This window comes from Psammomys obesus, unplaced genomic scaffold, assembly GCF_907164565.1.
Source record: "Psammomys obesus unplaced genomic scaffold, mPsaObe1.curated_primary_1811, whole genome shotgun sequence".
Classification (NCBI taxonomy): domain Eukaryota; kingdom Metazoa; phylum Chordata; class Mammalia; order Rodentia; family Muridae; genus Psammomys; species Psammomys obesus.
This window is the reverse complement of record NW_026596051.1, coordinates 19,036,516-19,064,351: the sequence shown is the minus strand read 5'-3', so window position 1 is coordinate 19,064,351 and position 27,836 is coordinate 19,036,516. Positions and strand designations below refer to the sequence as shown.

General features: G+C 52.3%; 1 protein-coding gene across 2 annotated transcripts in view; it reads right to left on the bottom strand.

Annotated features, from left to right (window-relative positions):
- Window positions 1-27,836, bottom strand: part of Ablim2 (actin binding LIM protein family member 2) — a 121,826-nt gene that overhangs the window by 63,687 nt on the left and 30,303 nt on the right. For both annotated transcript variants that reach the window (XM_055623809.1, XM_055623808.1), the window contains exons 2-6: window positions 19,358-19,501; window positions 15,686-15,869; window positions 10,411-10,526; window positions 7,580-7,706; window positions 4,870-4,963 (exon numbers count right to left, since the gene is read on the bottom strand). In XM_055623809.1, coding sequence (XP_055479784.1) covers window positions 4,870-4,963; window positions 7,580-7,706; window positions 10,411-10,526; window positions 15,686-15,869; window positions 19,358-19,501 — 665 coding nt within the window. The remainder of the gene's footprint in view (window positions 1-4,869; window positions 4,964-7,579; window positions 7,707-10,410; window positions 10,527-15,685; window positions 15,870-19,357; window positions 19,502-27,836) is intronic.

Below are 27,836 nucleotides of genomic sequence, written 5' to 3'. Positions count from 1 at the left end.
GAGGCCAGTACCCTGTTCCTCAGACTCAATCATAGGGTCTGATAGAGCAGGTTACCTAGAGACCTGGACATGCCGTTTGCTGCCCCTGGGTTCTCCTTCAGTTGCCTCATGAAAAGCAGAGCAGGCCTGAAGGTAACTGCTTGGAGCCCGGGTCATTCTTTGGCCAGTCTCAAAAGTATACATCCCTTTATTCTTGTTCATTTTTTGCAGTGTTGGGTTTGAACTCAGTGTCTTGCCTTTGCTGGGCAATTGCTCTCCCACTGAGCTATATCCCAGCCTTTGGTCTGTAGAGACAATCTCACTTTGCAGCACCAACTAGCCTTGAACTTGCAAGTCTCCTGCCTCCACCTCCTGAATGCTGGTATTCCAGGTGGGTGCCACCATGCCTGGTTTGCAAATTGCTCGTGAATTCCCAATACTAAATCCAGATGTTAAAAGTCCTAATTGCCATGGTGCAATGAGGAAATGAAATTTACAATACCAGGAATCAAAGTCCCAGAGCAGGTGCCAGCAGCTCAGAGGTACCTGACGGCTGCCTCAGCATTGGGTCCCTGGGGCTTTTCCACCTGCGACCTTGTGGGAACCACTTGTTACCAAAGGGAGAGTCGAGTTAGTGCATGTCCAGAAAAGCCCTGGAGTCCCTTCCCAGACTCTGGCTCTGTCCCTAGGCTCACCCCCCTTATCACCACACTGGCTCCTCACATCTCAGGATCCATTACTGACATGCCAAGCCCACTGGTTGCCTCTCTCTCCACCTCCCCTCTTAATCCTCACCATCAACTCCACTTAGGAAGTCATCTTGGGAGGCTGTACCATCTACCCATACAACCACCCTAGGGCCCACCTAGGGATGCATCTGAGGGGAAACATAGGCCTACAGTTAGACATAAGTACTCCCTGGGGAGAGAGAGTCCTGGCCAAACACATGTAGGAACAGTTGAGAATCCCAGCCTACAGTGGAATACACATTTGTGCCTGTATCCGTGTGTTTGTCTGCCTGCTGCCTGTGTCAGTTATCTGTATGCAATAAATGCCTATATCTCTGTGTATGTGTGCTTGTATGTGGCATGCTGTGTGCCTTGTTGTGTGTCTTGTGTATTGCATCCATGTGAAAGTCTGTGGGTTGCCTCTGTGTTTGTGTGCCTATGTGTGTAGGTGAAATACAAAAATATCACTCCTAAATGCTGAACAGTTTAGGTGTCAGCATTCATTAGGAGCAATTTTTATTTATTTTTACAAAAGCCAGCATGTCTTTTGAAAATAAGCACACTGGTTTTAAGGGCTTGAGATGCTGTCTTCATTGCGGTCTTCAGCTTTTCAATGCCCCCAACTAGTTGAAAACACGGTTTGTTCTCTGCCAGTAGTAAACAGCACAAGCCCATGGAGTGGCAAGGAATGCTCCCAGGGGAATACAGAAGCGGGCAACTGAAATTAACATCCTGCCGTGACAGGAGATGGCATTCAAAAACCAAACTGTTGGTGTGGGTCCTGACCCGGGGCAGAGCGACCTGGACAGTCCCCTCTTGTGCAGACATCCTTCACTTCACAGCAGGGACCCGGTTACTTCGTTTCTGTGAAGCCAGCCCCCAGCTCACAGTGGGACACAGTGAGTCCCATAGGAGTTAATACCAGGAATGGAGAAGGAAAGAAAAGGGGAATGGAGGAAGGGAGGAAGTGAAGAAGGAATTAATTAGTGGTCCTCTGGGCTTTGTGTTACCATGACAATAGCCATAGGTATAAAACTGCACTGAAAGCGAGATCCATCAGGGTTAAAAGAGTGGAGCCTAATTACACCCCCATACCCTGCTCACTCCCTTTGCAGTGAGAGGAAATAGGGCTTATAAGGTGGCTGGCTAAGGAGTAGGCTCTGAGCACTGCCAGGAACACCCCCCTCCTTCCACACCTCTCTCCTATACCCAGCTCCAAAGGACTCCCTATAGGCATGCCTCATGAACCCTCCGGCAAACTGCCACTCTCTGTGAGTTGACTTCAGCCACCTCAGGTCTGTAGCTTTGTAGCCAGGTGTGAGCTCTGCCTCATCACCCACACAGCTCCTCTGCTCTTACCTGTCCATCTCTGCTAGTGCCCCTCCTGTGCTCCCACAGGTCCCCACTGAACAGAGCTGCTGTCAGTGACAAGAGTGACAAAGGATAAGAAGAGGGAGGAGTACCCCCTCCCCATCACCAGGAACACACATTTCCCAGACAGTGCTGCTGGCACCAAGAGCTTAAGATGGCACCGTGCCGGGCTCACGCAGTCATGGCACAAATGAGCCTCTGTGGGGGAACACAGGAGGCTCCCACTTAGGCTTCACAGAGAGAACAGCTGGGGGCTGAAGATGATCTTAGCGGCAAGAGGGACCTTGTGTGCTGTGAGGACCTCCAGCAGCCCACCCATCTGGCTCAGCACAGCTCTTGCCAGCTCTGCCAGGCTTCCTACCTGTACAGGATCTGTCCCCAGCCCTTCTCAGCGCACGAGCCTGGACCACCTGCCCCGAGGGCGTCACCCTTGCCCTCAGCCAGCCTCCGTACTCTTGTCCTTTTTCTTTCTTTCTTTCTTTCTTTCTTTCTTTCTTTCTTTCTTTCTTTCTTTCTTTCTTTCTTTCTTTCTTTCTTTCTTTCTTCCAATAAGTCACTCGTTCCTGCGAGTTCCCCAAGAGCCCAGTATCACCAGCCGGGCACCAGCTTGCCTGGCCCAGCTTCAGGCAGTGCCACTGCAGCGCTGCTCCCTTCTGCAGAGCTGGCTGTCTCCACCCGCAGCTCCCACCTCACACCCGCCAGGAGGATGCTCAGAGCTGTGCAGAGCCAGCAGCACAGCGACTCCGTTGCGCCACCTCCACTAACCACCACCGCTGCTGCAGCACACTCGCCCCCAGAGAAGGCAAAGCCAAAAGCATGCAACCCCTGGGAAGCCCTTTCTCCTCCACAGTAGACTGCGGAGGAGAACCAGGACTGCCCAGATTCTGTCAGCTAGGACAGCCTCTTTCCACAGTCCAGACGGAGTGGTGCTTCACAGTACCCAGTCCCAACTTCTGCACTCGGCCCAGAGTCACCCAACAAGGATGTTCAGTCTAAAGATGAGGTCATGTGCTCGCCTTGCTCTCACCACACATGGGGGACACCCATGGCCCCACAAGCAGCCCCACCCCCACCCCCCACCCCGTGTATTATCCTGGAGCTGTGACATAGGACATGTCATAGCTCAAGCCTCACCAATCCTCTCAGAGCCCTGCTTTCGGTACTGGGCCAGATCTGCCTGCCCAGGCTAGCTTTTCTAGGTGAGGGTGTGTGCTGACCTCTGCAGTGAAGTGGTCCAGGTCCTTAAATGTGCTTTTAGTCGCAGCGGCAATGGCAGAGATGGAGCCCGGACGCACCCACATCAGCCCACAAGGTCACAACTTGGTGAGACAAGATTAGATTACCCTGCTACCCAAGGTAAGCTCTCTGGCAGAGGTTAGGAGATTTAGGGCAGTCCGTGTTCAAGTGAGGCAACGCAGGAGGATTCCTCACACCTGGCTGAGCTCTAGAGTTTTTTTTTTTACTTCAAAGAAAGAGGGACAGCTGTGTGGTCAGCTAGGTGACAGGTGCCAAGGTATAAGGGAGAGGAGGGAGCCCCAGGTCCACAATGGAAGACAGACATGGTTTCCTGAGCTTGAGGTCCTCAGTGGGACAGCAGAGTGTAGGCTTCAGAGTGCTATGGTGAGGGACACTGTGTGAGAGTCAGGGAGGCCAGGTGGATGGTCAGATGAGGTGAAGGCACACAGCTGCCACAGCTGCAGCGGTCCCAGGAGCCTCATCCAGGCTGATTTCGGCAAGTGCTCTTTTTAATAGGCACCATTTAAGCTGTTTTAAAAGCTCCTGGGGGCACACGGCACTCTGGAGCAGGAAGCAGGAGGATCAGGAATTCAAGGTCAGCTTCAGCTGTGCAAGAAGTTCAAGGCCACCGTTGGGCTACATGAGACCCTGATTCAAAAAAATTAAAATTAAGAATAATGAAAATAAAAGGCACTGAGGAGGAACTTTTGTCCAGAGAGGGAAACAGAGAAGGATCCTGGGAAGAGTGAAACTCCAGAGAAGGCGGAAGGAGCAAGCAGGGGGAGAGTGGATGGGGACTGGACCAAGCTTATGCGGGATGAAGCAGATTGGTCTTTTGTCCTAACCCAGGATATGCCTGTATGAATACCAGCTATGCTCCCCACCCAAGACAAGATGCACAGGACCAGCAGGAGATAAAAGTCACAATCTTACTACATAATCCACTCAAACAACTTGAAGACACCAGTGCAGATGCAAGCTATACTTATGAAGAAGAGTCAAAGCAGCCAGCCTGCCTGAGGACCAGGGAACGGCAGAGCCTTACAGGGCCAGGTTGGCAAAGGCTGGGGTGGCAGGAGAGGCTGAGAAGACCCTTGCTGAAAAGCGAGCAACTGCCACAAACTGCACAGGCATTTGCAACTTTGAGCCAGCATCCATGTTTCTGTGGACCTATCTGAAGGAAGATTAGAAGCTTGAAGGTAGCCTTGGGAAAAGATGTTCACTGTAGTCTCATTTACCACAGCCAACCAGAGCATGCCCTGCCTAATGACAGGACCAGTCAATCACATCCCAGGTCCCATGTCGAGGAGGTGTGTGATACATGCTAATGCATGCTTACATCTCAGAGAGCTACGAGCATCAGGCTGTAGAATAGAAGCGGGTTGAGAGAGCTTGCACACATTGTGGCGCCATCAACACGAACTCTGTACGGTCAGAAAAAGGCTTAGCGTGTGCTCAGGGTTCTGGGCACAGGGAGGGGTCAGCTAGAGGATTTAGGGCTCTTTCCGAGATGACTTAGCTCTCAGAGTGCCAGCCCTGGACACAGGCTTCTCACCTCCAACACGCGGCCTGTGATGTACCTCTCACAGCCATCGCAGCGAATGCCGAACTTGGTGTGATAATCAGCCTCACAGTAGGGCAGCCCGTCCCTGCAATGAGACAGGCAGTCAGGGCAGCATGGAGTCACCCACTTGGCCCCCAACACATGACAAAACTCACACGAGAACTTTTTATCAACATGGAGTCAGGGTAGCTTCCTACTACTTTGAGGGACAAGTCCTGGGCAGGTAGCATTCGTTTGCCATCAGCTTTGCCACTGCCTGAGAACTATGAAGACCACCCACTTCCCAGATGTATACACAGAGGAGCAGGGGTCAGGCTACCTGCCCACTGGATGAGAGAGGGGAGAGGGACAGCTCCAGAGACTGAGCTAAGGAACAAAGGCAGCCTCTGGGAAGTGAGAGGATGCAAAACAAGGGCACCCATCCTGAGAATAAGAATGCCTTGGACAAGGGTGACTTGAAGGCCAGCAGCAAGTACGATAGAACAGGAGGGCACAGGGTACCTCTGGCTGCAGGCGGAGGCTCCTGGTGTGAATCCTGCCTGTTCTCAAGTGTGGCCAGACACCCAGTGCTGTGACGGCAGCAGGAGTCAGCATAGAGGGAGATTGTGCTGGGACCTGCACTCAGGAGAGTGGCTGACCCTGTTCAGTGTTAAATGGACTAGCATTACCCCACTATCCCTGGGAGATACAAACAGGATATGCCTAACCCACCTCCCCTTTTTCTTCAGCACAACGAGCCTAGCAATAGACGAAGGGCCACAAAGGCAGGGAGAGCGGGCTCAGAGAAGGGAAGGCTTGGGGAGGCATGGAGGTAGCACGTGGCCACACTCAAGATGGGAAGGAGTTTCTGGGAGGAGACCCTGGACTCAAATGCCATGTCCCAAGTGTGTCACTTAACATCACTTAACCTCAGACCCTCCCACAGGAAAACAGGAGAACTGAGAGTGAGGTCCTGACAGGCGAAGGCGATGCGGGGGACTGGCTGAAGGCAAGCACTTGTCAGTGTCTTGGACTCCTGGTGTTGCTAGCTGCAGTCGTCTCGAGCCACAGGCCACAGCCCAGCAGGAGTCAGTGTGGAGGTGACAGGACGGACTCCTGCCACTCTAATGCACGCCCACTGCTGGAGCAGCAGCTCTTGTGAACTCTACCAAGATTTCCCACGACTATGACAAGCATTCTCAGGCTGGTGGGGTTTAGACTAGATGCCACATTCCTTCCCTTCACAAGCCCCCAGAATGAGTTGCTGGTGGCCCTCTGTCACCACCCTCCACCGATCTCATCTCTCAGAAGCTCGTCCCAGAGGGAGGAAGGATGGAGACCCGGAGACCCCACAAGCCCATGTATCTACAGCAAGCCCAGGGCGTTCTTAGATACCATCTCCATGGCAACACCAATGTAATCTCCCCCTCAGTTCTGGGCTGGCTCTGGAGGCTGCTAAGTAACACGCTGGTGTGGGTGAGCCACCAACGCCCTGTGTGGGCTGGCACCTGATTGGGAAGAGGGGGCAGCACAACGCTGCCACTTTCTGCAAAGAGCCCCGCACACCATGCTGTCTGCCCGAGTCCCTCCCCACAGTATGGTTGTGATGGAGGCCAGGGGACAGGCTTCACGGAGTCATCTATCTGAATGGAAGCTCACTTTGGTTTGGGGACATCATTTTAGACAGCGTTTCAGTTTGTGGTCAGTGGGCCACATGGTATTGTAATCAGGAACACAAAGAAGTCCCTGGTACTCTCTATTCGGTCCCTTGTGACGGAGTGTGCTGTCAACCTCCGTGTCAGCCTGAGCGCATTGGCAGCTGCAACTCTGAGCAGTTGTGTGTATGTACATGTGTCTGCATACACATGCATGTGTGTTCATGTTTGTGTGTATGCAGAGGCATGCATGCACACACGCGTGCATGTCTGTATGCATATATGTGTGTGCACCTACATATATATGTGTATGTACATGCAAGTCTGCATGCATGGACTCCACTCTATAAAACCTTCCCACTGAATGTTTTTCACCTGATCAGTGGCTTCCGATTTTGGAGCATGGAAGAGGACCTTTCCTGTACCAGGGGGAACTCCTCCAGCCCCCGCCTCCCCAGCTCACTTCATCTGCACTGTGAGGATTCTCTGCCTCATCTTCCTGATCCCAGGGTGAAAATACATCCCAGCTCAAGACATGATCCCACAGTCCCTGGCAAATGCTCTGTCCTGCTCAGGCAGGTTCACCCATCCAACAGCAAGCCGGGGGAGCACTGAGACTAGGGGATACCTCAAAGGCAATCTCTGCAGATCAGAGCATGCACCTATAGGTGCCCATGTCCCGTGGAGATAGCCAGCCCCATGAGTCCCTGCAGCTAGTGTCTAGCGGCTGTTATGTGCTCCACAGAGCATCGAGTGCCAGGAATGTCCAGCCCAAAGCAGGTGGTAACATCCTGGAACAGAGAAGCGGGTGTTTTGTGAAGTCAGAGCTGGCAGCTCTAGCTTCTAGCCACAAGTCAGAGCTGAAGAGTTCGAGCCACTTCAGCAGGTCTGCCGGGAAGGAAGAGCAGCTCTGTGGGACCAGTGCAAGCCTTGCCCTTGCGCTGTACCCAGTGGCAGGGCGAGTCAGCATCCGCACCAGGACTAGACACCCTGCCCTACCTGTCTAGAGGTAAAGAGGGATCGGGCAAGGCCTTCCTGGGCTGGCGCTGCCCACCACACACACTTACTTGCTGATGTACTCTGCATTGAGAAGTTTCCCGCAGGTCTTGCACTTGAAGCAGCCCAGGTGCCAGTGTTTGTCCAAAGCCACCAGGGCCTGGCCATTCTTGATTTCTAAGCCACAGCCCCCACAATCTGGAACAGAGAACAAACATGGATACCTTCACTATGAACCCTTGTACCCTCAGGGGGCCCAGCAACCCCACCAGGGTCACTCAGAGTGACCTGGACTCAACCGCTTGGAATCTTAAGGCCCCACAGGGCTGCCCAAGAGGAGAGGGACAGGCACAGTGGCATGCTAAAAAGACCCTGCCTCACAATTAAAGGGAGCCCTTGTACAGCCCCATGGTGAGGCTTGATCCTGTGTGAGGAGCACGGACACTAGGCAGCCTGCGCTGGAGGCTGGGAAAACCAAGGTGGAGATGAGACCCAGACCTAGCCTTCTAAAAGATTGGATTCGTCATGGCACAAAACCATAATGTCACACCAGAGTGTACTGGGGTCTAGGCTGGCATCTCACCAGTGGGACATGATTTCCCTGGGGAGGTCTGAGCCTCTTGCCATTCCTACTCCTGGCCCACATTCCCACCTGTGGGGATTCCCCTCCTGTAGAGGTCTGAGTCACAGCCTTCTCGACTCTGCTCCACACCTCACCTGCTTGGAGCCCCTTCCTGGGAATTCTCTGAGACACATACACTCAGCTCCTCCTCTGGCTATCTGAGGCCCCCGCATTTGGGATTCTCTCCCCATCTGCTCTCTGTTCTAGCCCCTAGTCTGCTGGGGCCTTCTAACAGGCCCGGCAGCTTCTGCGCCAGTCCTGTTCATACCTTTCTTGCTCTGAATCCCACAGGATTGAAGAATCCCACTGTAGTGAAGCATGCTGGTCTTCACAGGTAGCATCCTCATCAATCTCCCCAGATGCCTCTTCCCTCCCAGCTGTGCCCATCCCTGCTCCATATGCCTGGGGGCCCTGGGTCTGCCTGCTCTGCTGAGCCAGCTGGTCCCTCCATACGGGGAACTGCTACACTGGGGCCCCTGTCACTTACTGAAAGACGTGTGGGAGCTATCAGCAAGGCAGAGTGGGAAAGGGGTGTAGGGCGAGCATGCAGGAGTGACTGTGGAGAAGCATACAGCATGCGTGCATGTCTCTGTGTAAGGATTTATAGGTACACTACATGCTGTGTCAGTCCGTGGGGGCACACTGCCTCTTAATTTCCAGGGTTGGGTTCCCGGACCCCTGGGACACTGAAGTCTTGTCCAGGAAGAGCCATAACCTTTGCACATCATTACATACATGCCACAGGCTTACAGTTTCTTGGGCCAGTACTCTCTGGAGCACCCAGACACCAGGCGAACAGCCCTCACACTACTCACTGGAACTAAGGACAAGGGAGATGTCTGTATATGCTCAGGACAGACACAGTTTGCCATTTCGTTTGTCAACACGGTACCACACACTGGACTAAAAGCCACGTCATAGTTGAGGGTGACTTTGAACTCTCGATCTTCCTGTCTGGACCCTGCAAGTGCTGGGGTTACAGGAACACTCAACCACGAAGAGTCTTATGTGGTTCCGGGCCACATTCTGTGAGCACCACCATGCCAGCAGCACCCAGACAGGGGTGATTTGTTCCCAGAGGAATTTTAATAAGATCTGCAGACTTTTTCGATGGCTCCAAGTGGGGTTAGACCTCCGTGTACGCAATGTGGGACACGGGGGAGAAGGTAAGCCTCCTGCCCAGCCCCACACATGGCCCCAAATGCCAAGAGTGCTGGGACTGAGCAACCACTCTGAGTGACAGCTGGTCTGTGGGTGACACCACACTGGACTGCTGTGAAGGCCACAAGGCAGGCCTCCTGCAGAGGTGGCAAAGAAGCAACCTCCAGGTGAGGCCCCTGGGGCTAACTGCATCCCACCCGCTATATAACCACTGGCAAGTCACTTGAGTATACTGAGAAAAGGGTGATATTCTTGTGGGCTAATAACAGTTCTAACTCACTAGAGAGCAAATCTAGTGAGAGAGCACAGGTCCTGGGTGTGAAGGCTGTGCCTCATGAATAAACAAAGGCAGGTAGAGATGACATCTACCAGAGCACCTGGCTTCCTTCTAGCAACTACTCCTGTGGCCAGAGCTGGGGCTTCTGCAGGGGTACAAAGGCTTGACTGGCATTCTGTTGCCACTAGCCCACCTGGTACCCGAGAGTAGCAAGAGGAAGACTGTCTGGGTTCCTCTGCCTGGGCCCCACAGGGACAGTCTGTGGCCACCATGAAGTTGCTCTCAACAACCTCCCCCATCCGTGTTACTGAAAGGTACTTAAGGAATGTTGTCATGGGAACACAGTGCTCATAGTCAATTCCTCTGGTGCCCTGGAAGCCCTGTATGGCTCTGCCAGTGGCAGAGCAGTTCTGTGACAGCTACTGCCTATATGCCAGCCACAGAACACCCTTAGCAGTCTATGAGAGACCCACATGGGTTCCCAGAGACAGCTGGGCCTTGCCATGCACATTGCATATGTCTCTGTCATCAAGGTGGACCTGGTCTTGTGGCAACACCACAAGGGAAGGACAGAGAGGAGACTGGGAAGGCTTCCTGGAGGAGGAAACCTAGAGCTGAGTGACAACAGAAGAGACAAGCCGAGGTGGCTTGACACAAATACAGCCTGTGCAAAAGTTTAGTGGCAGGAGTGGGGGTGGGGTGGGATTTCTTCCTGGGTCCCTGGCATTCAGTGCTCGGTTACTGTGCTGGCTCCACAAAGTCAGGCTCCATCCCAGGCCCTGCAGAGACCACTCCAGCTTGCAGCTCAGAACCCACCCTCACAGAGGCCTAGCCATACTTACTCCGGAGGCCCTGGGCCAGGTGAGCACTGCTGCCCAGTGACGTGGGCGGGGAACACTTCTGGCACATGCACTCCTTCCCGTTGAAGGTCACGCGGTCCCCAGGAGGAAAGGGCAGCCTGAAATGAGAGTGGACATCCTGTCGGCCACCTCCGGCCCTTCTCTCCTGCTGCCACTTCAGGGCATGTCTTGCTGACTCAGCAGACGTTCCTCTTTCTGGAGGACCAAGAACCTACACAGACTAGGCTGGGCCCAGGTCCTAGCCTTGCTGGCTGGTCCTGCAACCTTCGTGGCTGCCCTTGGTCCCCTGAAGCTTATAGATACCTGCACTTGTCACCTGCTAGGGCTGTGGTCTGAAAGAGATTATGTCTTAATATGGACATGCTGCCTCTCCCCAGGTAAAGGAGACTGTAGAGTTGAGTGGGAGTCTCTGACAGTCTCTAATGCACTCTGAGTCATACTCCAACTGTGCGACCTGTAATACATTACTAAGCACCTCTGTGTTCCCGTTTCTCACCTACAAGAGAAGACTAACAGCATGCATCACGGGCTCGCCATCCATTCAGACATGCCTTTCGGGATATGCTAGCCCGGATGCCAGGGCTGGAAGTGCTGAGCAGCCATTCCCCTGCAAACTTAAATGGTAATACATTCTAGAAAATGCACACTCAGTATAATCGCCATCGATGTGCCATGGACCACGTGGCTCGTGCAAAAATGTCCCCGTGGCCCTCTCTTGCCACCCCACTTCCCATATCCCAGACAACAGAGCCATATGAATGTTTTGTTTGATACCACACTGCCAAGATCCGCCCATGTTGCTGTTCCGGTGTCAGCAGTCTGTTCTTTCTCAGGGCTGAGAATTACTCCATTGCAGCTGTTGGAAGGGCACCTGGATTGCTCTCTCCCGGAACTAATGGCACCTGTATCACAGGACTTCCAACCCAAAGTGGAATTTCCGGTCACCTACTATGTGGTTCTGTCTCCAAGGAAGCTGTACCACTTCTTGTCTCCTTGTGCCACGGCCTCACCAGCCCTTGCTATTAGCCACCGCATGTTGTATCTGTATGAGCCGGTGCAGCTGGCATCTCACAGTTGTCTTGGTCGATGTCCCCAGCAGCTAATGGTGTTAATGTAAGTGTGTTTTCTGTCTCTTCTGGTCATTTCTGTATGCTCTTTGGTGTCACATCTGTTAAACCGCTTAGCTCATGTTGTATGTTTTTTATTGGATTGTAAAAGTTCTAAAGAACTTTTTTGTTTGGTCTGTGTTGGCTGTTTCCTTCTTGCTACGATGAAATGCCCAATGAGAAGCAACTTAAGAGAGGAAGGGTTTACCTTGGCTCACAGGTCAAGGGCAGAAGCCCATCATGTTGGGGAAGGCATGGAGACAGGAGTGGAGGCTGCTCTTCACACTGTTCCCAGGCAGGAGTTGGGAGAGACTAGGAAAGGGGGTCAGGCTATAAAGCCTAATCACATGCCCCCATGACCCACTTCCCCTAGCAACACTCCAATTCCTGAAGGTTCCACAACCCTCCCAAATGGCACCCCCATCTGGGGACCAAGTATCAAAACACATGAGCCTGTGGGGGACATTTTTACCCAGTCCACATCAGGGTCTATCCTCATAACCCTGGCTCTCCCCCTGCTTTAGATTTTGTCTGTTCTGACACAGAACTTCACTCTATAGCTGAGGTTAGCCTCAAACTTGGGATCCTCCTGGCTCAAGCTCCTCGGTGTTGGGATCTCAGGCTCTGTGCCGACATACCTGGCTGCTTTGAGATTCTATTGATATCTTCTGACATTATTTTCCTCCAGCCTGTAAAACCATCACCCAGTCACAGGGCAGGCCTGCTGGGGCCAAATTCACTTAGCTCTTGTGGGTCCAATAAAGATTTTGTCTTCATCTTCTTCTATGCTGCCTGTTTATTGATGCTCACTATTCGCATGCCTCATTGTATAATCCAATGAGGCATACCTATATACCATAAAACCCAGAGCTGTGAAATCATCACCATAATCAATTTTAGCACATTTCAATCACTGTTTGAAATGGCATTTTAATCAACAAGGTCAACTGTGGACCAGTTTAATCATCTCTCAGAGTGGCCTTGGGCTCTGAGTCTGGCCTTCTTTTACAGAAATATTTTGGCTAAGTACAGCATTGTTTGGTGGCTTTTATTTTCCTCTTGGCAGTTACAGACATCGTCTTATTGTTTCCCAGCATGCATAGCTCCTGGTAGAGGTCTGAGCTCATCCATACTCCTCTGCAGACATGATGGTTTGGGGGTGATTTCTGTTGTAGTAGCTGTAGCTTTCCTGTTGATTTTAGACATTTTTTTTTTCTTTCAAATCTTTAGCAGTGTGGCTGTGAACACCTGGTGAGTTCTCTCTGGGGTGTTGTAAATAGGGTTAATTGTACACATCTGGGTACTCTCTTAACTGTGAACATCTGGATACTTTCTTAACTGTGAACATCTGGATAGTCTTTTTAGGGTCACTGAGACCTGGGAGCTGTAGGCTTCCAGCTTTCAGCAAATCTAGACAATTTTTCATTTATTATTTCAAAAGGCTTGATTTTCTGTCTCCCCTGCCTACACAAGCATTCAGACAGACATACAGACAGACCAATGGAGAAGCAGACAGCGGCTCTACATGCACCCCCTGTGTACCAGTGTAGATGCTCCGACTGCCATTTTTGGGTATCCAGTCATTTCTTACATGTGACTTATCACGTCAGGAGCTGAGTGTTCGGCTTCTAGGTGGCCAATGCCTTCTTTCTGCACCTCCATAGCTCTCCTGCTCCTGGACACAGTTTCCTTTAAACCACAATGAGTAGGCATGGCTATCCCTATGCCCGTGGCTGCTGGTGTCACCCCTGGCAGTCTCCACTAACCTTTCTTCGGGTTTGGGTCAGCGTCTCCTCTGGGAGTCTGCATGTTAAGCAAATATTGGATGTCATAGACTTTATACAGTTGGGTGCAGGGCTCCCACACCTTCCTGTGAGGGGGGTGGGCTCAGGAGGCTGTCAGCTTCTCCTAGGTGACATCTCAAGGAGGCTAACCTTTCACCTGCAGAGTGGGTGCACAGCAGCCCCTGCTCCAGGGCTGACTGAACCCCACCAATAAGACCCACCCCTGCAGTGACCAACAAGGACCTCAGTACTCCGAACTCAGTGTCCCCTGGGAACTGTGCATTGCACGGTAGCCTTGTCGACCCTCAGCCACTGATAGCACGTGTTCACTATCAGCTTGACTGGATTGAGAAACATCTGTCAACCATTACAGTGCACCTCTGGGTGTGTCTGAGAGTGTTTCTAGACAGGAAGCCCACTTGAATGTGGGCAGTTCCAGCACCACTGTGCATCCATTTAGCGTGGGCAAAGTCTTCTAAAGCCGTAGGGGTACTGTTCTTCCTTTTAAAGCATTCCATTTGGACATTTGTCACCACTGAGTGAAGTTCTCTTGATGGAGACACGGCTAGGCATTTGGCCTGAGACTCACAGTGCCCACTCTCCCCCACTTGTCTCACACATCCTGCTAGTACCACCTTTCCATTCATCATCTCACCCTGGCCAGGAAACACACCACTCTGTGCTCCGATGTCCCTCCAGATTCAACCTCCAGCAGGAAGCAGGTGTCTGGCCTATGCTTTGCTGCTCCTGAACCTGGACCCCAGTTCCAGTATGTCCTTGCTGGCAGCCAACTCTGTGTGGTGTCTAGCCAGGCAGTGGCAGAGCCCCACCCCAACCCACAATCTGAACAGCGCTATCTGTTGTCATTTGTAATTTGGTAGGTTCCCCAAATGAGGTGTACTCTCAGGCCAGCCATGGCTGGACCCACCTCATAAGGATGCCGTAGGGAAATGGCTACGGTATTTCTGGAGAGCTCCGATCCAGGCGCACCAGAGAGCACACAGCAACTCTTCCATGGGAAATGTCCCCCACCGAGCTTCCTCCCCTTGATGTCATTTGGTCAAAGGCTCCATTTTGGCCTTGAGGACATGCTGTGACCATAGATGGCTACTTGGAAAGGATGTGGGAAACACCACACAAACAGGACACGATGATGCTGGGAAATACCAAAGCTCACTCTGCTCTTCACTCTGGCCTGTGTTTGCTGGACAGGGGCCCCAGGAAGGCTGCCACTGGTCAGAAGCCGCAGGTGACCATAGGCCTTGCTGCCAGGGTGGCATCCAGACTCCCCACAGGGAACTCACTTGCTCTATGCCAGGCACCAGGGACCACAACCAGGCCTCCTACTCCCGGCCCTCTCCCAGGTACAAGTAGTGTGATCATACTATGGTTTTGAGCAGGACACAGCCCCAGGATGGGTCAGGGTGCAGAGGGATAGAACACAAGGAGAGAAGGAGAGGAAGGTCCTACTGGGTGGGAGGAAAGGAAAAAGAAGAGGGAAGAGGAAAGAGCTACCCAGTGAGGGCTTCACAGGGTCTGCTTCTCCCTTCTAGAAGAATGTAAGAAGCTAAGATTACAGGGCCAGACCCAATGTTGGTGGAGCCCTGGGCCCAGCACCCATGAGTGAATGAATGATGGAAAACAAAAAGAATGCATAGATATAACAGGCTGAGAGATGGCTGGGGCAGGATCAGGAGCTCAGGGTTGGGGGCAGGAAGGCTTCAGGGGTACTAAGAACAGACTCAAGTAGATGAGGGTCAGGCAGAGGGCAGGTGTGTCACATGTGGAGTCCTGAGCCAAGACAGTGGCTGGGTAGATCTGAGGAGACTAATGTGTGAGGCTTCTGTGAAGAGCAGCATGTGCTCTGGAGGTTGGGACACAAGGAGTAGAGCCTAGCTGGGCCTGTGGGCACGGGCTGGCAGGGACAAACTTACCACTTTGGCAGGCATGGCAGGAAGCCATGTAGAAAAGAGCAGAACTGAGAATAAGTACAAGAACAGGCCAGGGATAGCTACCTTGGAAACCGGATGTAGCCAGGGTATACTATGGACTTGGGAGGAGGCAGCTGGGGCCTACCATGAGCCAAACGATAGCTGAAAGCAGGAAGGCAGGACCCAGGGTGGGGCTGAGTAAGGGGCTGTGGTGGGACTGAGCTTGGGTTAGAAGGCTTGAAGAAGGTATAGAGAGATGGCTTGTAAAGAATGGCCCTTGCTTCTGCTCACAGCCAGCTCTGCCTTGAGTGTGCTCTGGGTAACCTCCAAACAGACTCAGTGCCCAATGTGTGAAGATGGAGTGGAGCCAGGGTTGGGGGTAGATGTACTAGGAGGAGGGGGCAGAGGCTGGCAGGGCAGAGGCTGGGCCACTCACCTGCAGACAGCACATACAAAGCAGTCGGGGTGATACGTCTTGCCAAGTGCTGACACAACTTCGCCTTCAATGAAGTTGTCACAGCTGAAGCAGCGAGTGCCATAGAGCCGCTGGTAGTCACGTGTGCAGATGTGCTCACCCTGTCGCACGAAGAAGCCACCCTCGGCCAGGTCACAGCCACACGCTGCGGGGAAGATCAAAGGCTAGGTCAGTGGAGTGACCAATTCGTGCCTAAGGGCCCTGGTCCACCTAATGCAAGCTTCTGCAAACCTGAGTGGCTAAGAATATCTGGGACAGAGCTCCAGGGACAGCCACTAGACTAGAGTTAAGTGTACTTTTCTTGTGGAAGCTTCCAGGAAGAAGCACTGAAAAACTGAGGGCAGGACTAGCTTCCAACCCTTGCTAGGACATAACGAGGTTCTTTGGACCCTGAGATCCTGTGAGTCCTCCAAGCTGTTCCATTACTGGAAGAACAGATGAGCAGGGTGTGTGTGTACATGAGAGAGAAAGAGACAGAGACAGAGAAAGAGAGACAGGCAAAGGAAGAAAGATAAACAGACTGGCAGCTTTACACTCTATGCTCTGCTCTAGCCTGAAGGTCCCAGTGGAGGACAAGTGAGCCAATACTCGGTCCCCTGGTCTACAAGAAAACTTCCCATTGCCCCCTCCCCTTTCATCTGGGTTCCCACAGTCCTCAACCCCTGACCCGTGTAGTATGGCAAGGCCAGACCCAGAGCAAAAGGAGAACCCAGAGGCTCATTGTGAGTCACCAGTCCCTTCTAATACAGGGCTCCAGGGGGCAGAGACTGCTGAGCCTATTGGAGGAGCAGAGAGGGCCTGTAGGCTGTGCACTAAAGAATCTGCCCTGGGAATGCTGGTCACCAACAGCTGGCAAGCCCCGAGTCAACTTTTGAAGGCATAATATGCTCTTCCCTCATACCCTCTAGCTCCAGAAGCGTGGCTACTGGTATAAAATGAGAAAGGCCCTCCGTGTCACATGCATACACAGAGAAATGACAGCGTCAAAGCCACACCATTATTATAGCCCACTGCCTCAGCCTATGGCTGTTGCCATTGTCACTTCCGCCAGAGGCTGGATGCCAGCCTGGAGCCATGATGGATTCCTTCTCCACACCCAGTCTGGGAATGAACCCAAGGTCTAATCTTGTCCCACTTATAGATCAAACAAATGTCCTTTCTGTAAGAATAGGCCATGGGGCCGATAGATCTGCACAGGGTTGTTGTACAGCGCCTTGGAGACAAGACAATCACAGGTACTCAAGGTGCTGAGTCTGAGCTGCATCTGCTTGTCACAGCTGTGACATCACTGGTCAGTGCTCCGAGGGGGGATGTGTGCAGGGGGTGGGGACGTAGAATGAAGTGAGCCACACTGTAACATAGAGAGAGGGACAATGACAGCCATGGCTCCTGGACCTGCTATTGCAGCTGCCTGCTGGTTTGTGGCTGCATTAAGGGTTTCAAGGTCACCCCGAGGCAGTGACATCCCAGACCTCTGCTCCTAAAAATAAAAAGTCCAAGTTCACCAGTAACTCAAGTCCCTCATGGAGACAATGTGCCTCTATCGCATTACTATTTGAGGAGGATCAAGTTAGCAGAGGCCCGGAGGGTTTGGGGAGGTACTCATCTTTGAGTGATAGGGCTTGGCAGCAGCTGATGAAAAGCATGATCGGAATCACTTCCTGGAATTCTATCTTTTTTTAAATTTGTATGCATTCATATGTGTGTGTGGAGGCCAGAAGTCAGCTCCAGGTGTCTTCCTCAGTTGCTCTCCACATTTTTTTGGAGGCAGGGTCTCTGGGATTTAACTGTGTTGGCTTCCCAGTGAGCTCCAGGGATCCTCCTGTCTCTGCCAATCCACCAGTCCTGGGTTAAGCAAATTCACACCCACGCCTAGCTTTTTCTGTAGCTGTCGGGGTTCTGAGTTCAGGCTGCAGAGAGTGGCTGCTGCCCTCTGTAAGAAAGTTGCCCCAGAACCAATGTGTCCTTTCTTCTGGGGATGGGTGGTTTGGAGCTGTGTGAAATGATAGAAAGGGCTGGTCCTCCAACCCCCAACCCATGCCCGATATGTGGAGCCTGAGGCCACAGATTTCCTGGCTATGCTGGGTGTGAGGTGCCCATGTCATCATTTTTATTTTCCAAACAGCCCCAGTCATCATCCTGGGGTTGCTATCACAAAGGATTCTGGTTGCTGTGTGGCAGTTGGGGAGGGGCTAGAAATAAGGTGTGTCATTGTGAGAATTCAGTAGGGCCAAGGTGACTGGGATGCCTAGGCCCCCCTCCATCCTGGTGGCTCTTGAGACATTACTAAAAGCCATTACTAAAAGTTACCCATGCCCTAGGCTGGTGTTTGCCTCAGCAGAAGTCAGATCCCTCAGGATCCCAGAATGAGGTAAGAACTAACTCAGGCTCACTCAGTGTCCCTCTCACTACCCCCACAGGGCATGTTTCTCCTGTGGAGGCTGATCATCCAGAGCTGATGGCACCAGGGTTGTTTTGTGGTGGCTCTTTCTGCAGAAAATTCTCTTTTCAAATGTCGGGACTTTATACACTATAGCTGAGCCAGAGGACCAGAGTGGGGGTAATACAGCTCTTCAAACAGGGGCCGGGGCAAATCTCTAGGTTCAGGGGTCACAGAAGGACCTAAAATCAAGACCCTAGAAGCTTCTAGCTACACCTCCCGCTCCCCAAAGTTGACCTGGTAACGTTATCTCCCACCTAGGGCAGCCTTTTCTCGCCTGGCAAATTTCTGTCTGCAAGTCCCAACCAAATGCATCTCTACTGTGGACTCCTTTCTGGAAGCCTCTGGACCCTCCTCAGACTTCCATATCCCAAGGACTTGGCTCCTACTCTTTCTATCCAAGCAGTAAACTTAACATTCCCTCCCTGCCCTTCATTGAGGGTTACTGTGGCGAGGGTAGTGCCAATCTCCCCACAGCCCAGAAGAACATCACTGCCAAGCCAGGAGGCATGTGTGTAGGGCTCCAAAATAGCATCCCTTTCACACTGCCAGCTCTGTGAGCCTGGACGCCATTTTTAGCGGGTGGGTCCTACCCACTGTGCTCTGTGGGTACTTGTTCTCACATTTCTGGGGTGTTGGGTGGAGGCGGACCTGGTCTTCTGCATGCTTGTGTAATTAAGGGCAGAAGAGGAGGCTCCAACCCCAGCCGTGTCCGCCGAAGACGCTGCACTCACAGCTCTGGCCCCTCTTCTCCTTGCCTTCTGGTATTATTTTAAATTGCTGTGTTTTTAGACTACTTTCTATAAGTAAAGAAAAACTAATGGCTTTCATTTGGAATGTTTTCACTGCTACTACAGGGAGGATATGGCATCTGATGGAGCAAGTCCACCCTGAGCCTGCCACTGATTTTGCACAGCCCGCAAAAGGTCACTGACAGTCTCTGCAGTGCCCCAGTAGCTCCAGATTGGCTTCTCTGATTCTGGGCCAGCCTCATGCACCCACCCCTGTGGACCTAGTGTCTCCCTAGGCTCCTCCAGGGCCCCCTGAGGATTTCTTCGTCATACCAGATGGCCTAAGACATAGGTTCAGGGCACTATAGAAGCTCAGGTGTGGTCAGAGAGAGCAAGAAGAGTGGCTGGAAAGCCCTGGGTTCAGGACACTGTGGCCAAGCAAAGGGCCAGTTCCACACCTACCTTTACACACAAAGCATCTGATGTGGAAATACTTGTTCTGCACACGCAGCACCTCCCCCTTGCACACATTCCCACAGGTATTGCACAGGATCGCGGTGCTGGCTGGCTTCTCCAGGGGAGCAGGAGCAGCCTGGGGCTCTGACACTGCAGGGAGAAGGGAGTCAGATTAACATGAGGGGCACCTCAGCCAAGGAGAGCAAGCAGAAGGCCTCCCAGCGTGCCCTCCTCACCCACAGCTCTGGTCCTGTAGGGCATGAGGTGATGGTCCGACCCCTCCTTCTGTCTGGGGTCAAGTGGCACTCAGGTTGTATGGCAAGTGACAGTTCTGAGGGCCAAGACCATCTGGTAAACCCACTCTGCTCTCCTCAGGGAGCTGTCCTATCTCTATCTCTGCATACATATCTATGGTGTCCCAACAGATCTCTCCACTGCTGAAGTGGCAAGGCCACCCCTGTTCCCTTCTGAGGAGCAACTAACCCTTGTGGCATCTATCTGGTACAACTTTGACACCCACAGTCTCAGAGAGCTATCACTTCCAGACAGCTTAGCAGCCCTTCAACACTGGGACCCTTAGCCTCTTCTTCAAAACCAGCTGCAATCCTCAGAGAGCTGGTTTCATATCTCCTTTGGGTCCCAAAACATGAGAATGAACATCGTTAGTGTCCCTGGAGAGTCAGCCACAGCCAAGTAGGCTGTTGAAGGAGGCATTAGAAACCACAAGTTCAAGAGCCAGGGCTATGGTACCATGTACCCGTTCCATGGCCTGATAAAGCATCTGCAGATGTCATCTGTCAGCTCACGGGATGCTGGGTCATGGTGTGAAAGCCTTGGGTCTACACCTCAACTGCCCTGTAGCTGAGAAGCATCTCAAGTTTTTGGGCTAAAGAAAAAATAAGTTGGCTGGAGAAACTAAGGAGACACAAGGCCCAGGTGGCCACACAGGGATCACGTGGGTTTGTGACCAGAAGGGAGGGGATGTCAAGGGTCTGGCCTAGAGAGGCCACACAGTGGGCAATACACAGGCCTTGCCACCCCAGCACTGTGCCCAGATATATATTGGGACATTAAGACCGTGTATGGTGTTTGGAGATCTCCGAAGCTCAGAGAAGGGCTGAGGAGGAAAAGGAAAAGCCATTGTCTGTCCAGCATGGCTTGATGTCATCATAGGACATATCCTGGAGCCAGTGGAGATGTGATTAAGGAAGATGTCAGAGAGGCACAATATAGCTAGTCTTGACAAGGAAGGACCATGAGCCATGAGAGCTAGCCTCTCCAGAAGCCAGCATTCCATCTGCAGCTACAGAAGGAACAGCCGCAGCTCAGCTCACAACCTGCTCAGTCCTCCTTGCTACTCATCTTCATTACTGCAGCCATAGGACACACACACACAATGGTAGCGGTGGAGGGGAACAAAGCACACTGGCCATCTCCCCTTCTTCCCTTGTAGTGGTCAGGACCCACCACTAACAAGAACAGCCCACAAGAGTAATCTTAGTCAATCACTGTCTCAACCATCACGCTGAGAACAAATGCACAGCCATGCTCAGGGACCACAGATGCAGGGTGGTGACCCACAGCCTTCAGCCACATGCCAGGGAACCCAGTTCCATCTATAACACAACCAGAGGCCAGACTCACCTACAGCTGCTGCCTGACCTTTGCCTCTGCCTCCCACCTAGAACCAGCCATAGAGGCCACACTGCCCCTAACCTGTTACTTCAAAAATCTGCCTCGAGTTGGTGCTTCAGCTTGCCCAGGCTGATAGCCTCCATGGGGCTCACTTCAGCCTCCCTCTTTGACAGGACTTTTCCCACCCTCTGTGACCTATGCCACTCTGATGACCACAGCGACCATGGTGGCCGCTCAGCAGCAGCATGGTGCATCCCAAACCCTTGTTATCACGTGCAGCCATTTTCCCTTCATCCCCACAATCTCCCAGCACCTTGGCCTGGCCACAGTGGGACTTCTATCACACTTACTTCCTGTCTCTTCTCTACTAAATTGGATCAGAAACATTCGTCCATAGTATAGAAAGCTGGGGGGGGGGGCACAGAGAGCCAGGGCCTCTGGCTCAGCTAGGTTTTGAGAGGCTCAGTGTGGCCAGGCCTTTAGCTATGGGCAGGAAGCACAGCTGGAGTCAATGTTCACAGCTGTGCATGGCTGGGCCACTGGTGGCTCTTGGAGGTGACGTCCATGTGAGTCAACCTGGTCCTGTGTGGCTCAGAGATGTAGGGTGGAGTGGCTCTCCAGAACTTTTATGTCCATCCAGTTTGGGACACAAAGAACAATGGGCAGCATCTCCTCGTGGTCAGACAAGGCAGGGATTATATGGCTGGAATCTGACGCAAGACCATGATGAGCAAGAAGTCATTTGAAGATCTGGGGTTCTCATAGGCTGAGGGGTAAGCGGGTCTGGGATACAGTCTCAGTTCTGCCCCTGGTGGGGTTGTGATTTCGAGAGAGTTTCTGTCCACGCCACTCTTCCACCCCACCACCCGCCTTCTAGCTGCCTTTCCATCTGTCCTTCCTATCCGCCCACCCTCTGCCTTCGATCTGTCCTTCCATCTGTCCTTTCCATCCACCCACCCTCTACTCACATCCCCTGGTCCTGGGGGAAACCAGGATCAAGGGCAAAGCAATTTGCTTAGCAACCAGCCCAGCAAACACTGAAGTGTTCTATAGCAATGACCACCTCGGTTTTGTTTGTTTGTTTGTTTGTTTGTTTGTTTCAGTAATATGTGGGGGCTGGGTGTATCTCAGTAGCAGGGCACTTGCCTGGCATGCAAAGGCCCTGGGTTTCATCCCTAGCACCAGTTCCCAAGTTACTGGAGACACATTTGGTTTGAGGGGAAAACTCTATTAAGAGTATGGATTAAATTGTTCATAATGTAGATTATTATTAATTAAAATATTATTATAATTAAATCTTTTATCAATAAAAAGAGGGAGAGAGAGAGAGAGTGGATTTGCTGGCCAGACCCCACCCTGCCCACTAGAAAAACCTGGAGCTGTGGACATGGTCATGGTACTGCCCTCTGGTGGTCAGAGGAAGATCTGAGCCATGAATTGACCTCCCAAGAGAGGGGAGGAAAACCCTACTAGCTTCCCTCCAGCATGGTGAAATAGTTGCAGATTTGACAGGTGGGCCTTTTGCCCCTAGTGGGATTCATTCCTAGAACATGAGGCACTTGTGGAATAGCAAAGTCAAGGGTACCCATGGAGATGCAACAGCAAGCCTGCCCAGCCCGATTGCTTCCTTCCTGCCCCCATCCCCTGTCAGCACTACCCAGAGGGAACTGTTTCTCGCAGCAGTAGCCAGCTCCCGCTGCTTGTGGGTGACTTGAGGCTCTGAGACAAGATGGAGTCAGGAGGTCAGGAGGCCATCGGAGAAAGCGGGGTCCCCAGCTGTCCAACGCTGCAGGAGGCATCTGTGGGGGTGGGGAGCTGAGTCCTGGCAGAGGAGGAGTACTCAGGATGCAGGGGTTTGGTGTGGCTCATCCAGTGACCCTGCCTCCCTAAAATGGCTCCAAATATAGAAGTACCCAGAGCAAAGCTGAACAAGCTGTCCTTGAAGGTCAAAGACAGTCTGGCAGCCAGGGGCACACAACTGTTAAGAAAAAGCAATCTTTCCAACTAATAAATTACCCAAACAGAGATGACAAAGGCCCAGGCACCTCTGAGGCCGGCGTCTCCTGTCCTCTTTGCTTGGCTTTGGCTGGGCTGGGCTGGGCACAGATCCCCTTCCCTGGCTCCAGCCCAGACTCTGTGAAGTAACTCACCAGGGAACACAATGGTGTAACCTGCTGACTTCTTTTCAACATTCTGCTTAGCTTCAGACCTACTGGGTGCAAAGGCTTCTGTTCATTCCTTCCAAGTCCCCCAAGAAGCCAGCAAGAGAGAAACTTGAGGCCAAGAGCAGCTGAATGGTCCAAGGCCAGCCATGCCAAGGCTTGGGAGCACCAATCCAGAAGGGTAGGGGGAAGCCTGCACAGTGCAACTCTGAGGCCCATAACAAGGCCTATAATCCTGGGGATCCAGGATTTTTTTTTTTAAATGTCTTTGGTGATTCCAAATCATCCCCTTAGCTGCTATCCAAGTGACTTTGGCTAAGTACATGCCAGAGAGCTGATTATGGCTGTCCCATCAGAGGGCCTCTCTCTGGGTTGCATTTGAGAGAGAAGACATCACATAAGAACTGGAACCCACGGGATCCTGCTCCACTGGAGTCTGATTTGGGGGAAGGGGCTTCACAGGGCTGAAGGCTCCTCCCAGAAGGCTGTTCTAGAGCCTGGGGTCGACAGGGCCACAGAGTGGAACCCGCGCTTGGAACATCACTGCATCTTCCAGAAAGGCAGCTGACAAGGCATCGGTACTGCCAGAGTCATAAAACGTCGGCTTCACTTCTGGGCATCTGTGCTCATTTTTCAATGTCTGTCAATCTCCAGTGTCCCCTGGCACCCCCAATCCCAGTTCACAGGTTCACAGCTGGTGGCTACTTCTGAGCTTTCTTGTCATCCCTAGACACAGGCTCTTCAGAGCCTGAGCTGAAGACCTCTCTGTCTCCTTCCCCTCCTTATGAACTAATCCCCTGTGCCTGTGCCTCTGCCTCTGGAGAGTCCTCCAAGATTTTCTCCAGACTGACAGGCCTTCACACCTGACTGCATGTCAGGCACCTGTGCATGAGGTCTGCATACTGGAGGGCACTGCCCCAGACAGGGAAGGCTTTGGAAGGAGTCAAGTAAGTTTAGTCACATCCTCTGAGCCCCTAGCTCAAAGCCTGCCATAATAGGCTTGAGGGATTGTGATGAGGTAGAAGGAGCCTCACCCTGGCACCTCCAGCAGGGGAGTGGAGAAGCTCTCAAGCATGGAAGGTGACTTAGCATTAAGAACTGAATGCCAATCCCTGAAGAGCTCTCAGGAACCTGAAACACATGTCACCAAGGGAAAGCAGCCAGTCCGGAAAGTCGCGGCTTCCGCCATGGCTTTCTGGAAAAAGGCAAACCTGGCGACAGTTAGCGGGTGACTGCCGGGTGAGGTGGCATGTGCCTTTAGTAGAAGCAGTTGAGGACAGGCAGGCAGATCTCTGGGAGTTCAAAGCCAAGCTGGTCTAGATAGCCAGTTTAGGGTTGGGAGAGAGGGAAGGACTGGAAGCTCTAACGGCACCCAATGACACTGGAATGGTGGAGGCATGTCATCGCATCTGTCCAAGCCCACAGAGCCCACAAGGTAGTGTGGACCCTGACCCAGCCACGTGCCTGTAATGACGTGTGCCAACGCTGTCCCGGCAGTCCTGATGCACATACCGCACAGCATTGCAAGATGTGACAACAGTGAAAAGCCATGCTGGGAGCTCTGCCCTTTCTGTCAATCAAAAAGAACTGCTCCACCCAAGACCTAAATGCAAGTGTGTAGGATTGTTGCTCCATAATTTCTAGATGGGCTCTAATAAGTGGTTATCAACCTCTTACTGTGATAATAACAGAAAGCGTCAACTCAAGTGGTAAGGATCAGTCACACCGGGCTGTGACTACTTAGACTTAAGCCCCAGCTTAAGTATATGAAGCCCCAGCACTAGGGAGCCTTGGCAGGGTAAAGAAAACAGCTCTCAACTTTAACTCCATCTGTGGGGACAACACCCACAGGAACTCACTACAACCCACACCTCTTGTCCCCTCAGCTGGACTCCTGCTGGGCCCTTGCATGATATTGGAGAAATGGCCTGGCTCTCGAACCTTCTGTTTGAAACCTGCAAGTTTCAAGGCAAGTTTCAAAGCTCCAAAGGGCCCACTGAGGTAGAGAAAGGCTCTGTGGTGTCTGACCCAGGTGACAGCTGGGAGATGAGCTCCCTCCTGGACTCGGAGGTCAGAGTTGCCATAGGCTGGGTCAGGGATGGGCTACAGAAAAGGGAACACCATCTCCCTGAGGACTGCAATGCCTGAAGCAGGGCCCATGGGCGTTCCTTGAAAGGCTCAGGTGAATATTTTAGCTTCTGAGAGCCCTACAGTCCCTCATCACACGCCTGGGAGTGGCACCACGTGTCACATATGTATGTGTTGTCTTCACTCTCTTCATGGGTCCCAAGCAGGACAGGTATCTAAATGCCTCACCACTCTCATGGTCCCAGAGTCACCCAGGCTATCCTTCAAAATGATCGAAGTCATTGGAAACTGGGAAGAACCAGCTTTCCTGTGTAAGTCAGGACTGCAGGGCTGGTGCTGTGGCCCTAAGGACATGAGCCTCTGCCTTCCTTCCTTAATTCTCCCAGCCTAGCCTGTGCAATGCACGGCACTGGGCATTAGAAAACCACAGTGAGAAAGACAAAAAGTCCTGGCCCTGGACATGCCCTAATGTGGACCCTGCTTCACCTGAAATGATCAGTCACCTCACACAGAGATGAAGGCTGGTGATCACAGCAAGAAGAGCTCAGTGTGGGTCTGACGCTGTCTGGGAATCCCTGACAGAAACAGATGTGCCAGCTGGAAGGAGCCACATCAGGCAAATGAGCGGTGGGGCAGTCAAACTCCTGTCTCACCACCTGGAAGGAGAGCCCTCACCATACTGAAATCCTGGGGCCTTTTTAAATTATTTATTCCCTCTCATGGCCTGATTTTCTTACTTAGTTCCATCCTTGTCTAAACACCAGTGGTCCTGGACCCCTGATTGGGGGCCATAGTCAGAGGCCAGAAGCCCATGTTGATTGTGTTTTCTATTTTCCAGGGTAGAAAGAAGGGTAGGATGTAGGGAAGATGGGGTTATCCTAGGCTAGGATTCTTATTGGCAGCTTTGGACAGCTTCCTAGCTATTGTGTGTTACACAAATGGCTGGTTTGGGATTCTTGAATTTTCTACGTTCTAAAGATATGAAGCAAGTTTTCTGTGACTGCCCTGTGGTTCTGGTTCACCCACAGAGTGGTGGGATGTTTAAGTCCGTCTCTCCCTTTCAATGGTTCAGTGAACTGGGAGGAGGCTCGGGGCTGAAGGCAGACATGGCAGCCTGGTAAACCTGCAGCAGGCAGGAGGGCCACTAGAAGTGACGTGAGATGGAGGCTCTGGGGCTGGGCAGTACCTTCTGGGACAGAAGCAAGCACGCTTTCCATGCTGGTCCGGGTCACGACATGTCCCTGTGAATAGCTGTTCTCCACTGGCCTGTCTGTGTCTCATTTCTGCAACCATATCAGTTCCCTTCCAGGAGTATATGAGGCCAACCAGAGAGTCTCCCAGGGTCTCTGAACATAGCCATGACAACTGTAGGGGACAGCTAAGTCTGTGCTGCGGAACACGGCCAGCAGGCTGCCATTGTGTATGATGCTTGGGGATGGGGTTGGAAGACTGCAGGGTCTCCAGTGAGTGTAGCAAATCGCCCAGGGTGTGGGGAGTGGAGGAAGCCCTGCGTGTGTGAAGTCTTGAGTCAACAAGACTTGTGAACAGAGGCACAGCTATGTCAGCTACCAAAACCTCAGCCTCAGCCTCATGGGAAAATGGCAAAGCCTTCCCTCCAAGTGAAAATGCCGATACTGTGTACCGAGAATGTCCGCCATAGCTTTCTCTCCCTGAGACGGGTACAGCATGAAGACTGCTCCCCTACAAAACTGCTAATGCCTCATCTCCTTGAGGCAGCTGCATATAGTAATCCCGCCTCCTTGTTTATCTGTATGTGATAATCCCGCCTCCTTGTCATCGCTATATAATAACCCTGCCTCCTTATTTATCTGTATGTAATAACCCTGCTTCATGGTTCCGCTGACGTAATAACTCCCCCCTCTTTCTTCAATTCTACAACAAGCACACTGAGCTTCTTGGATGCTGAGGTTTCTCTATCAGAAAGCCCAGCCCACCCAAACCCAGCATTTCTATCTTTGTAGGTGCTCATAGCACCTTGTGACAGAACCACAGGAATCTTGCACACCACCTGTGGGATGGACAATGCTGGAGCAGCAGAGCCAAAAGCACCCTTGTGACCCACCCACTGTCACATATTACGGAATGTCCATATGATAGTGGTAGCCACACAGGACTGGCCTATAACCCCTGACTCCTTCAGCCTCAAGCAGCTGGTCAACATTGTCGGCCACCCGTATCCTTACAGGTTAGCATTTCATTGCCACAAGAATCAGCCTTTCAGGACCCAGGGAACCTGCTCTTACAGTAGCATCCAGGTCAGGGCTATGTGAGTATCTGCCTCCACCCAGATCATCAGAGTCCAAGACATGCAGAAGGTCTGGGGTGGCTTCTGCCCAGTGTGTCTCCCCATGACACACCACTTGTGCTTCAGTGGCAGCAGATGCCTACAGATGCTCCTCAGATCTGATAGGAAACAGGAAGTGCATCTGGGTCAATCAATCATCTCCTAACAGCCAAGCCCAGTACTGGCTCATTCCATCACCACCTAGCCAGGGCTATACCCCAGAGGGTATAGGCAGACATCTGATTAAATGAGCTCTCGGTTCCCCAGATGGGCTCATCCTAGAGCAGGAACCTCC